The sequence below is a fragment of the Nannospalax galili genome, unplaced genomic scaffold (genome assembly GCF_000622305.1).
Source record: "Nannospalax galili isolate Female #2095 unplaced genomic scaffold, S.galili_v1.0 scaffold23, whole genome shotgun sequence".
Classification (NCBI taxonomy): domain Eukaryota; kingdom Metazoa; phylum Chordata; class Mammalia; order Rodentia; family Spalacidae; genus Nannospalax; species Nannospalax galili.
Genome location: NW_008350771.1, coordinates 781,485 through 794,207, shown reverse-complemented (window position 1 = coordinate 794,207; position 12,723 = coordinate 781,485). Strand labels below are relative to the sequence as shown.

The 12,723-nt window shown below is 51.9% G+C and overlaps 2 protein-coding genes across 10 annotated transcripts in view; one reads left to right on the top strand and one right to left on the bottom strand.

Annotated features, from left to right (window-relative positions):
• Mecr (mitochondrial trans-2-enoyl-CoA reductase) overlaps positions 1–1,095 on the bottom strand; it is a 34,940-nt gene extending 33,845 nt beyond the window's left edge. For 4 of the 5 annotated variants that reach the window (XR_003851866.1, XR_003851867.1, XM_008847925.2 and 1 more), the window contains exon 1: positions 888–1,095. Coding sequence is in view for 3 of the 5 variants with exons in the window: in XM_008847925.2 (XP_008846147.1) it covers positions 888–1,063 (176 nt within the window). In the remaining 2 variants the exon portion in view is untranslated. The remainder of the gene's footprint in view (positions 1–887) is intronic. The other variant, XM_017801906.2, reaches the window with a different exon arrangement.
• A 5,749-nt stretch (positions 1,096–6,844) lies between these two features.
• The window catches only part of Ptpru (protein tyrosine phosphatase receptor type U), a 79,124-nt gene continuing 73,245 nt past the window's right edge, over positions 6,845–12,723 (top strand). For 2 of the 5 annotated variants that reach the window (XM_017801904.2, XM_008847920.3), the window contains exon 1: positions 6,871–7,032. In XM_017801904.2, the coding sequence (XP_017657393.1) occupies positions 6,960–7,032 (73 nt within the window). In that variant the 5' untranslated portion in view covers positions 6,871–6,959. Of the gene's footprint in view, positions 7,033–7,295; positions 7,326–12,723 lie in introns of those variants that run through there. The other 3 variants (XM_017801905.2, XM_008847921.3, XM_008847922.2) reach the window with 3 other exon arrangements.

Genomic DNA, 12,723 nt, shown 5'->3' with positions numbered 1-12,723 from the left:
TGGTTTTTATTGTTGCTGTTTAATGTTTTGATTCTGAGACAAGGTCTCAACATCAATTGTGAATTTGAGTCCAGACTGGCCTCAAATTCACAACTGTCCTGCCTAAGCCTTCTGAGTGCTGGGACTCCAAGTATATACCATCATGTACAGCTCCCCAGTTGCATTTTGGTTATTTGGAGGAGGGGTGATTTTAAAATTTTAAAATTTATTTTACTGTATGTTTTGGGTTAAGGGCACACTACATAGCCCCAGCTGTTCTCAAACTCACAATCTTTCTCAGTCTCAGAGTGCTGGGATTATAAAACAAACAACTCTTTTAAACTAGGCCAAGGTGCATACATGGTGTGGTGGAAAAGGAACTCAAGGAGCCAGAAGCCACGAATTTTGGATTCCAATCAATTATTAGCTGTTACCACTTCGGACAAGTCCCTCGACCTCTGTGAACTGAAAACAGAAATCTAGTATCCACTTAACTCAGAAGTGAAGATCCAAACGGATGTAAAGTATAACTTTAAAGTCGATTCTCACTGGCTAGGTGACTTTGGTAAGAGATCTTTTCTGTATGCCTCGGTTTTCTGAATAAATCCAGTAACTAATTCCACAACACTGCTGTGACAAACGAAAGCATCCACTTAGGCAGAGGAGTGGCTGCCACAATCCTCCATCAATAAATTTAAACCTTTCCTCTGCACCTGTCCCTCTCAGGTCTGTAGCCGGCTCGAAGCACCGAACTCCGGCGTGGAGCTACGAAGCGCACCCCGGGCTTCAGAATCGGCGCCGCGCAACCCGCGTCCTCGGACCCCGTCCCTCCCTCTGCAGTCCGTGGCCCCTCTTAAAACCCTCCAGGAGCCCCCAGCTCCCTCCCCGCTTTCCGCGCCGGTTCTTACTGGACGACCTTGGCTGGATCGCCGTGGTTCCCATAGACCAGCGCCCGGACCGGGGAGGGCTCGGCGGAAGCGGAATAGAAGGAGGCGGCCCTGCCGCGGCAGTGCCAAAATCCGAGCAGCCGGGGCTGCAGCGGCCCCCGGGTTCGAGCCCCGCTCGGCACACCGCGGACCCACATGCTGCTTCCAGCCTACGCAAAACCCGGAGGGTCACGTCATCCGTCCGCGACCGCGCGCCTGCGCCCCTCCCCCGTGGCCACACCCCCATCCTCTTAAAGGGGTCGCTTCCCTGCGCTCAGCCCTTGTGGTGGCGCCTAGAGAAACGGCTTGGGCCGGAAATTCAGGGACCCGGAACTTGCGGAGCTGAGCCCGCCAAATCAGCCTTCGCAATGAGGAGAGTCTAGGACTGTCCTAAAGCTGGGGCTACACTTGTGGTGTGGCGTTTGATTTGGGGGAAGCCATTTACACTTTGGCCTCAGTTTCCCCTTCCCACTCGTTTTTGAGCCTTTACAGTGCCAGGCGCTTTCAAGTGTCAGTTCCTTTAATCTCTAATACCCTGGCACGACTGGGACCTAAAGGTTACTTTCCTGCACCAAGCAGAGGTATGAGGCTGAGAACTAGAAAAGTAGCGCTGCTCTTTCCTAGCTTGGGCGAGTGCAACTCTGATCTGGTGCGATGGAGCTAATATGCCTCATTTCAGATTGTTGTGAGGATTGGATGAAACGATATAAGAATGTTACTGTGGACGGGAAAACACATTGTAAAGAACGTCAGTTGTGTTCAGATAGAAGAGCGGCAAGGAGGAGGGCATCTTTCAAAATGCTTTCAGCGTAGAGATTGAGTGGGAAAGTGGAAAGTCTTTGTATAAAAGTCTAGCCCAGTGAAGATGCAGGGTCTTGTTTTTGGTTGAGGGAGGACAAAAGCATAACTAAATATTCAGTTGGACAATAGTGTACAAGCGACTATGCTTTGTTACAGTCCGAAGAAAACAGGCGCTCTCGAGGGGAAGGCCTGCCAGGACTCTCAAGGGAGTTGCTCTTGGGACCTCCTTTACTAATTGTTGCTTTGACTCCAACCTGGGTGTATGAAAACCATGTGAGGTTCCACTTGCCGAATTAGAATCATGGGGAGAGGTCCATGGTCCAAAAGTATACATTCTTTTGTTTTGTTTTCTCGTCTTTTTGAGACAGGGTCTCTGTATAGCCCCAGCTGGCCTGGAACTGGCTATATAGACCAGGCTGGCCTTGAGCTCACAGAGATCCGCCTGCCTCTGCCTCCCAGGGGCTGGGATTAAAGGGGTGCACCACCACACTCGGCTTACATTCTTTTTTTTTTTTTTTTTTTTTTAAATTTATTTTATGTATATGACTGTATTGCCTGCTTGTGTGTAAATACACCCATGGGGCACAATGCCTGCAGCGGTCAGAAGAGGGCATTGGATCCCTGGATCCCTGGAACTGGAGTTACCAAGGATTGTTAGCCACCATGTGGATGCTGGGAATTTAACCTGGGTCCTCTGTAAGAGCAGTCAGTGCTCTAACCAGTGAGCTATCTCTCCAGTTCCCAAAAGTATACATTTTTATAGGCTCCCCAGAATATGATGTTTTAGGAAACCCAGGGAACAGGTGTTAGAGAACCAGGACTTTGAAGGGTTAGGATGATTGACCCAAAGCTGGCCATCTAAAAAGGCTTTCCCCTGAGGAAGAGGGCAGCAAAGCACAGAGATTAAGGGTGTGGAAACTAGATTTGGGTAATCTGGATTTGAGTCTGGCTTGGCCATTTTCCAGCTGTTTAATTTTGGGTTAATCATCTGCCTTCTCTGACTGTTTCCTCATTGTTAAAATGAAGGGAACAGTACTGAGGATGTAGCTCAGCAGTAGAACCTTCACCTAGCTTGTGTGGGTTTCTGGGTTTGGTCCCTAGCACTGAAAAGAAACAGAAAAACCCATCAAATTGTGAGACTAGTAGTTTCAAGGTTGTCTTGAGGCCATAGAAGATATTAACACTTAGTACAAGAAAACATTCAGTAATTATTGTGAAGTGTTGGGAGTGTTGTAAAGATGCAATATCACAAATAAAACACTTAGACTAACTCGGCTCAAAGTATATGCTCAAAACTGTCTACTTATTAGAGAGAAAGTTGATCTCTCAGTGGGAGAGGTCTGGTTCCACAATTGCATCTGAGCACATGCACATATGAACACGAAGCCTAGTCCTGCTCACCTATTTTCACAGTGACACAGGCCTACTTGTGCTAAGAAGCACACAATAATCCTCTAGGTGACATTGAGCTGTTGTCATTTTTTCCATCATACTGACTCCTCTGAATCCCTGGGCAGTCCAGCCAGGAGGCCTGGAGAATTATCAGAAAACTATCCTCCTTGAGGCTGGACTTGGTCTCCCTGTGCATCCTTATAACCCTCACTTTTGGTCTAGGCCACCCAGGTTCACCCAGGGGCACAGTTTGAGAACCACTGATGGAGGAGTTCAAGTCTAATGGTGCTGACCTTACATTTAAGGCCTATTGTACTTTGATACCAACCCTGTCTTTTCAACTTCATCTTCTGCTTTTGAACTGTTCATAGCCTATGATCCAACTGCACCAGACCCCACCTTTGCCAAGTCTTCCTTCTCTTATGTCTTTATTTAGGTTGTTCCTTCTGCCCCCAAATGAATTTTCCTGTCCTACCTACCAGATAAAGATCGGATATCGTTTTATTGAGTCAACCCTGCTGCTTTTGTGTTTTCTCTGGGTCAGTGTCATGGCCTATAGGATACTATCTCAATTATTTATATGCCCACGTCCCCCTGCAGGGAAATGTGGGGCCTTCTTTGGTTCATTTCCATGACACCAGCACTCAATATGGGGCCTGGCACAGGATATGTATCATAAATATTCCATGAGTTGCAGGTAATTGAGTTTCTTCCTGACCTGGCATCCTTTCTGGTGTTGTATCTTCCCTAGATTTGCCGGTCACCCCAGGCCAGGGCTTGTCTTCCTCTCTGAAGGATTATAGAAGTTTGTGGCCTTTTTGAAGTAAGGAAGCATGCTCTCTTCATCTGCCTACCTGTTGCTAGTGCTGGCACCTCTACCATAGTTTCTGGGGCCTCCTCCTGTACAAAGAGCAATGAGTCAGATTTGGGTTCGAGTCCTGATACTACCATGTACTGACTGTGTGACCTTGGGCAAATGCCTTATGCTCACTGAGTCTCAGTTTCCATACTCAAAAAACTTGAGATCATCAGTGAATTACTCTCACAGGTTGTCTCTTGAGGTCTCTGTAAACAGCATCCTTGGTTGCTTATTCTTTCTGTTTACCAGTTTTTTGTCCTTTTTCTTCTCTGTTGCAGAATCTGTCTTTGTTTCTTGCCCATCACATTTTCCTTCCTTTGCCTCTGTCTCCATGTAACTCTTGATTTAATGCTCTGGTCCTGGCTCACTTTGTGTCTTTGGCCCTTTCCCAATTTTGACCTGGAGTTGAGCAATTTTCATAAGAAAAGAGCTAGTGAGCCTGGGGAAGCTCAGTTCTGACCTCTCCAACCTTAGGGTAGCTTCTGGGTGTGCCAGCCTCCGTGTGAACCAGCTGGAAGAAGAGACAGGAAATGAGGGGGTTTTTTTTGTTTGTTTGTTTCTTTTATTTTTAATTTATGTGTATGAGTGTTATGCATGTATGTAAGTACACCTCTGCTGTGCAGTGCCCTGGGAGGACAAAAGAGGGTGTTCGGATATCCCAAAACTGGAGTTATGTTATTAGCTGCCATGTGGGTGCTGGGATTTGAACCTGGGTCTTCTGCAAGAGTAGCCAGTACTTTTAACTGCTGAGTCATCTCTCCAGTCCACAAGGAGGGTTTTTGTTTTTGTTTTGTTTTTGTTTTTTTTGAGACAGGGTCTCCTGTAGCCGCAGCTGGCCCGGATTCACTATGGAGACCAGGCTGGCCTCAAACTCACAGAGATCTGCCTGCCTCTGCCTCCCCAGTACTGGGATTAAAGGTGTGCGCCACCACACCTGGCTCACAAAGAGGGTTTTTATATAGGTTCTGTTCAGTGTCTCTGCCCCTTAGCTACTGGGAGGACTAACAGAATCAGAGATCAGAACTTGGACTCTGCTGGTTAGTGCTTCAGTGGATTGCCTTTTCTTAGGGTTTAACCAAAAGCCTCTCTTGCTCAGGCCTGCAAGCTGTGGCAACCTCTCCAGCTGTACCTGCCTCCCCTCTTCTCCCCATCTACTTTATTCCAACCTCCCTGGTCTCCTCAGACTCACCAGCCTATCTTTGGCCAGGCTGTCTCCTCTGACTGCAGCATTTCTCCCCATTGATCTGCATGAGGCTGACTTCTTGTAATTCAGCCTCCCCTCATGTGGTACCATGTCACTTCCTTAGCAAAGCCCTCTGGAACCTTCTTATCTAAAGTAGGGGAACGCCTCCCCCACTATTCCTTATTACAACACTTCATCCATTTTCTTGAGAGTACATGCCTCAGATCTCAATACTATATTTATTTACATTTGCTGCTGGCCTCCCCCAGTGGAATGTAAACTTCATGAAGGCTTCACGAAGGCAAGGACCATGTTTATGTTCACTAATTCATCAGTTATCCATCCATTTATCATTTATTGAGCATGCCAGATACCAGGCTCTGGGATATAGTACAAAGCTTGCATAAAGATGGGGGATAAATACCAAATCTATCAAATAGCAGGTTGTCTGTTTAGAACTGCTGCAGTCCCTCTCCCTCCCCACCCTCGTTGGTTCCTCTAAATTCTCTGGGATATGAGACAGTGAAGAGATAGATGCCAGAGAATTTACTTCTTGTTTGTTCTTGTTTTTTCCTTAACATAAGCTCCATGTGGATTGAGTTAAAAAAATATATTTATTTTTAATTATGTGTGTCTGTGTGCTTATGTGAGTGCAGTGCCCATGGAGGCCAGAAGAGGGCGTCAGATCCCCTGGAGCAGATGTTACAGGCAATTGTGAGCTGCCTGTGGTGGGTGCTGGGAACCCAACTTGAGTCATCTGCAAGAGCACTAGGTCTAGCTTTTAGCTACCGAGCCATCTCTCAAGCCCCCAGAAATTAAAAAAAAATTTTTTTGTTTTGTTTTACATCTCCACCATGGCCTAGGGTAATCTTTGAACCAATGAACTTGCATGTGGTCAGTTTTTGGAAAATGAATGGGCTTCTGGATGCCAGATAGGCCTCAGCTGCTCTTCAGTTCAAGCCAGACAACCTTGATTCAAATCTTGGTGTTGCCTCATACTGATGCACGATCTTGGAAAAGTCAAGCTTTGTATCTCAATTTCCTCAACGGTGTGATGGAATCTCAGTGGTCTATGCCTCCTAGGGTTATGGTTGAAGATGAACGAGTCCAAATGTGGAAAGCACGTACATGGTGCCTGGTCTTATGTAGTCATGGACAACTAGTTTGCAGGCTGTTGTGCAAGAGCTTGTACTGGCCAGAGGCCCAGATCTACTTACCCCGTGTAGCCAGAGGCTACATCCAGTAGGAGACAGGAGGGTTGGTAAGGAAGGAGGATTTCATGGTACCGGAAGGAACAGCTCTCTAAAAATCAGCGTTTCCAAAGGCCCAAGAAGGCTCTTGCTAGGTAGTGAGTGCTCTGTCATCAGAGGTAGGCATGAATGTATAATTCGGAGTGGCCAAGGGAGGAAGAACTCTAGCAACCAATGAGACAGAGACGCGGGTGTCCCTGGGTCACTGTCCCAGCTGTGGGCAACAAGTGCGCTCGCCCGAGAACGTTGGTGTAGGTGTGTGCATCCGCCAGTGGGTCTTCTCTGGGGTGCGGGCATGGGGGAGGGGCGCCGGGGCCAGCAGGCCAGGGGACCCCGGCAGCAGCGCGCGCCACCGCCGGCAGGGGACGCCTTGAGACCGCGGAACTGGCGCCCGGGGGGCCTGACGTCAGCGCCCCGCTCGCTCGGGCTCCCGCTCTGGACTCGGCGCCAGTCCCACTCCGCTCCGCGCAGCTCCGCTCCGGCTCCAGCTCGCCTCGGGCTCGGGCTCCGGCGGCGTCGCTTCCCGGGTGGCCCGGCCCGGGAGCCCCGGCGCCAGCAACGCCCCAGCCATGGCCCGCGCCCAGGCTCTAGTCCTAGCGCTCACCTTCCAGCTCTGCGCACCCGAGACCGAGACTCCGGCAGGTAAAGCGCGTGGCAGTCCCACGGAGCTCAGCCCGCAAACCCCCCGGGGCCGTGGCGCAGCTCCGAAGAAAGTGTGCGCGCTGGCTCCACGCACGATGCGAGCTGGCTCCCGGTGCGTGTCGGAGTGCGGGATGCTCGGCCGAGCGAGCGCTCGCGGGTGTCGTGTGACCGTGAAGGTTGTGTGCCCGTAGTTGTGTGTGCAAAGAGGTCGCGTGTCTCCGTGTGTGCGAGTGTGCAGGCGTGGATGTCGCCCGCATCCGGGCGTCGGATGTACGAACGGCCAGCGTCTGCCGGTGGGTAGCGTTCGTGCGGCCAAGTGGGTTGTGTGTCTGCGGCGTGTGCCTCTGAGTTTTGGTGGCGTGTCTGGAGTTGCATCTGCTAATGTGTTGCATTTTGTTCGCATTTCTGTGTTTCCCGAGCCGGGACTGCGGTTTCTCCTGCATTTGACGAATGGGTCGTGTGTTTGTTTTACGCTTGTGCTAGCGAGTGCTCTGTGGACCCGGGAACGCAATGTGTGATGTGTGGCCGTGCGCCGTGTGCACCGTGTGTCCCCTGTGGGAGTGTCTGGGGTGTGCGGTGTTGTGTGGGTCCGAGTGAAAGCTAGGAGTGCGGAGGATGCGGGGGGAGGGGGGAGCGTGTCTGGAGTGGATGTGGATGTGTGAGTGTGTCGGTGCGCGCTGGCTGCGTGGCCAGGATCTGCGAGCGAGCGTGGGGCGCTCCTGGGCCGTGGCCGAGTGTGCCCGGGAGCCGAGGGTGCTTGTGTGTGTGTGTGTGTGTGTGTGTGTGTGTGTGTGTAATCGCGCGCCCGTGTGCGCGAGGGGTCGGAACAAGTCGCGGCGGTGCCCCTCCGAGACTGGGCCTGCCGCTGACTAGGGACCGAGCAAGGGAGCGCGGCCCCGCCGACTCCGATATGTCGGGCGGTCTGTTGTTTTCGCAAGTTCCGTGCGGCACTAGCGGGCAGCGGATCCCTGGCGGCGCCTGGCAGCCCGGGGGAGGGAGGGAGGGCGGGCGGGCAGGGAGACCCGCGGAGACCCGGCCGTGGGGACCCGGGTGGGACTGCGGCGTCGGGGTCCCAGCAGGGCCTGGCCGGTGGCCTCGGGACGGCGCCCCCACCGTGGCGCGCAGGAGGCGCGGAGGACTCCGGGGTCCCTGGGGACGCTCCCTCTGTCTGCTTTGCAACTTTGCGCGGCCTCTCCGCCGGCGGGGCCCGCATGTGCGGACGTGTGTGTGAGTTTATGTGCGTGGGGCTCCCGCTTGGCCTGCGGTGCGATCGTGCGCTCAGGGTGTTTCCGAGTCGCAGGACTGTCATGAGTTTGAGGCCAGTGGGTGCTATATAGTGAATTTCAGGCAGCCTAGTTTACAGAGTGAGACCCTGTCCTAAAAAAGCAGAGAGAGAGAGAGAGAGAGAGAGAGAGAGAGAGAGAGATCTGAATGTGTGCACCCCGAGCCAATGCCTGTGCGTCCGTGAGCGCATCGCAGCGGGTACTGTGTAGACGATGTGTCGCGGCGTGCTTGTGTATGCGCGTGCCCCGCAGTCCCTCCTGAGGCCTGGACCCCAGGCCTTCGCCCCTCCAACTGGGTTGCGCCAGCCTTCCGCCTCCCCTGGTCCCCACAACCCGGCGAGGGGTAATCCGGAGCCGCCCGGGGTGGGATCGGAGCCGAGACACGCACCGGCCGCCTCGAGCCGGGGGAGAGACTCCTTCTGGCTGCCTGCCCTAGACACCGGGCCTCGCGGGGATCCAGTTCTTGGCACCGCCCCCTCCTGGGAGTCTGGGGCGGGTGGAGCTCGCCCAGGCTCTGGGTCACCCCAGCAGCTGTTTTGGCGTTGGGGCCTTGCCCTGCAGCTTTGGAGTTTCGTGCTCAGTTTGTTTTGACCTGGTTCCCCAGAGGGTGGCTCAGGCAACCTGTCTTTTCATCCTCTCCAAACTCCTCTGACCTTCCCCCACCCAGAGATCAAACACTACCCCCACCCCATCAACCTGATTTGAGAACACATGTGTCCCAATTGCCCACTGCTGAGGACTGTCAAGAATCAAGGTTTGGAGGGAAGCCTGGTATATATAGGTCATTAGTATTCTTGAACCTTAGTCTTCCTATCTGCTTCTGGGCCTTGCTGATGGAGTGTGATACTTGGTAGAATGTAAAGCCCTCTATCTGGGAAGACCAGGGAATAAAAAATGTGTTGCAGGCTTGTGGCAAAGCTCCCGAGACTGTAATTTGAAGCCAGGGGGACTAGGGTTCAAATTCTGCCTCTGCTGCTTGTGCTGGTATGTGATCTAGGGCAAGTCACTTCACTTTTAAGTTCATGGCATCCTGTGTAGCTTTACTATCAGAGTCTGATTCAGAAGCCCTGGACAAAAGGGAAGTGGTAGTCCCCTCTCTCAGTCTGCGTTGTCAGCTCAGCCCCCTGCCTGCCTCCTGAGTCTTTGGTGGTGGGGCCTATAAATGGTGCCTATCAGCTGTACAAGCCTGGCAGTAATTTATTCCACTGTGTTCTGGCACAGTCTGTCTTTTTGGTTGCTGGAGTTGTGGACAGCAGGCATGTGGGAGACATGCTCAGGGGTCTCAGGTTGGGCAATGAGGGCTTGTCAGGGCAGCCTGCCTGTCTCCCTGGGGCTGGGTTAGGCAGGAAGCCAGGAGGGTGGCCAGGATCCTGTGCTGTACTTCCTGTCTGCCTCCTGCCCAGGTCTGGTGATAGGGGAGATCCAGGGCAGAGGTTGCTTGCTGGAGGCATGCTGCATCTTTCCATGGGCTCTCCAGGAGGACTGGTAGGGTGGCCTCCACACGAGGCTAGGCCAGCCAGGGATGCAGGAAGTACCTTGTGACCCACCCTCTCTTGTCCAATCCACCTGTTCTGCATCTTAGTGTCCTATCCTGGGCCCTCTTCCATCTGTCCCTTCTCCCTGTCCTCAGCCATGTTCTACCTGCAGGAAGGTGCCAGTTCCTTTCTTCCACTGTACCAGAGATCTTCCTAAAATGCATGTTTTCAACCTTGATATAAAACCTCCATTGCCTTCAAAGTTAAGTCTTTCCCCCTTATTCCTTGATTGCTTTAGTCCCTGCCTGCTTGTCCCACCCCTCCTTGTTTTAGGGTCCTGTGATCTGACCAGCCTTATTCACTGGTAACTTCTAAATGCCCACTACCTATCATCTCATCTCAGCACCTTTTACAAGCTGTGCTTTCTCTCCTGGATTCTTTGATTTCCTGTCTTCACATGTTGAACCCCTTGTTTGTCTTTCAGTTTAGATATCACCTCCTCCTTGAAGCCTTCCTTGGTTATTTTCTGTCCTAGCTCAGGAAGAGGAGAGTGGGAGTTGATTGATCTTTTTATATGGCACTGTAATTGTAATTTCTCAGTCCTGCCTCCCATACCAGACCAGGAACTCTGTGAGGACAGTCACTGGATACCTTTGAATACTTGGTTCCAGGCACTAAGTGTAAGTAAAGGGTCACCTAGTCTAAGTAAAGGGATGAGACATAGGAACTAATGAAGCTGCTGTGATAGCTGAGTCCTGAAATTGCAATACTGGGGAGGCTGAGGCAGGAGGAGTGCAAGTTCCAAGTCAGTCAAGTTAGACAGTGAATTCCATGCCAGCCTGGGTAACTTAGCAAGACAGTCTCAAAATTGGAAAAAACAACAACAACAACAAAAAAAAACAAAAAAAAAACCCCCCAAAACCCAAAAACCAACAACAGAAAAGAATGGATGAAGTCAAGTGGGTCAAGTTCTGAGCTGGAGATGCCAGATGGGGGCGCAGTGACTCCACTGAAGGTAAAAACTGAAGGAAGAGATTTTTCCCTCTAAGAATCTGGAAAATTCTGCTGGGGGATGGTGTTATATTGTGAAAAGGCCATGTCCAGAAAGTGTCATGTGGGAACTGTGGGTTGAGGAGGTTAAGTCCCTGGCAGAGACTGAAGGGAGAGAGGTCTCTTGCAGCAGGGCCCCTCCCCTCCAGGCTCCAGTGCTGCTTCCCTCTCCCTCGACCCCACCCTGGTCCCACTCCCAGCAGCTGGCAGTGCCTGACCAGTCCCCAGCTCCAGCCTTTTGTGACGAAGCATTGGTGAGGCATCCAGTCTCAACGGTCAGTCTGAGCAGGGGGGAGGAGAGAGAAGGGAGGAGGGAGGAGGGTCCTATGTTGGGCAGACACGCCTGCCTTCAGTCCTCAATACCAGATCTTGGGGTGCACAGGAGAGATCACAGCCTCCCTCCTGGATGCCAAGGGACTGTCCCTGAGCTGGAAGGAAGAGAGGCCACCTTTGCATGTGGGGTTAGGGGAGGCTGAATGAGGTGTGAGGTGTGTACATGTGTGATCCTGACACCTGGGCAGCCAGAGTGGGGCATGTGTACATGTATGCATGTGAGACTGAGGCAGGGACACAGAGCCTATGTGTGGCTTGTCAGAGCACCTAGGTCATGGTGGTGTGGCTAGATCTGAGTTTGGAGTAGGGAGGTGACACCTGGGGAACCTCCAGTATCCCATTCCTGGAGTGAGTCCACACCTGTTGGGTGGGCAGTGTCTCAGTACAGCCATCCCAGGGTGTGGGGAGATCAGGGTCTGCAGGAGGATGGCACAGCTGCTCTGGTCTGCAGGCTGGTGTCTCTAGCTTCTGTGGCTCCATGGCCGTCTGTCCAGAACTACCTTATCCAATAAAACTTTCTACAGTGATGGAAATGCTCCTTACCTGCATTTGTGGCCTCTTAATCACAATTAATTAAAATGCTAATTTAGTCCTTTATTTGCACTAGCCAGGTTTCAAGTTCTCAACTGTCACATGTTGCTAGTGGCTATAGGAAATTGACCAGTGAGGGTAGAGGATGTTCCCACCCTTGCAGAATGTTAGGTGCACTGTGTTGGTATAGAGGGGTGAGGCCTGCAGCAGCTTTAGTGTGGCCTGGCCCTTCAGGGAGTGGAACCGGTTTGGACAGACCATCTCTCAGCGGCCCTCAGTAAATATTTTATGCATTCCATGGTTTCTCTCCCGGCCTCCCAGCCTCATTACATCTTACCTGGACTATTGCAGTAGTAGCCTTTCCTCTAACCTGTGACCAGAATGCCGTATGTAAGGCTGTCATAGAATACTGACATTCCCTCACTCCATGCCTTTTCGGCCCCCCAGCCCAAAACCACATCCTAACTTGGCAGACCAGACCATACTTTTCCAGCTTTTTTCTTTAGGAAACAGCCTTCTGTGTGTCACTTTTTTGACCCTGTGTCCAACCATCTGCATTATAATCCAGGACCCCAGACCCTGTCCTTTTATACATCTTTGTCTTTGCCCATGCTGTGCCTTTTACTGAGGCACCCCCCTCCGCCACCGAATTCTACCTCCACTGTCACTGTCACAGTAAGCCCTCCTGTTCCCACCCAGACATTGGGGCCAACGTCTCTCCTAAAGCTTGCGTGATCATAGGCTGCCCTTGTTTTGCTGGGGCCTTTCTGAGGGCTGAGATAGGACTTTGTCATTTCTGGTCCTCTTAATGGGTACATGGCAGGTGCTCACAGTGTTTGTGTTGATGTAAACTCCTGGATGCACAGGGAAGGCTCAAGGGGTGGAGGGAGGCCCTGGGATGCAGAGGGCTGTGAGTAGTGGGCTGATAAAACTTTCTCATGTGACCTGCAGAGTGTGTGTGGGCGGTCTCTGTGGTGGCCAACTCTGAAGACGTTGTGTCTGTGTGACTCAGGCAGATT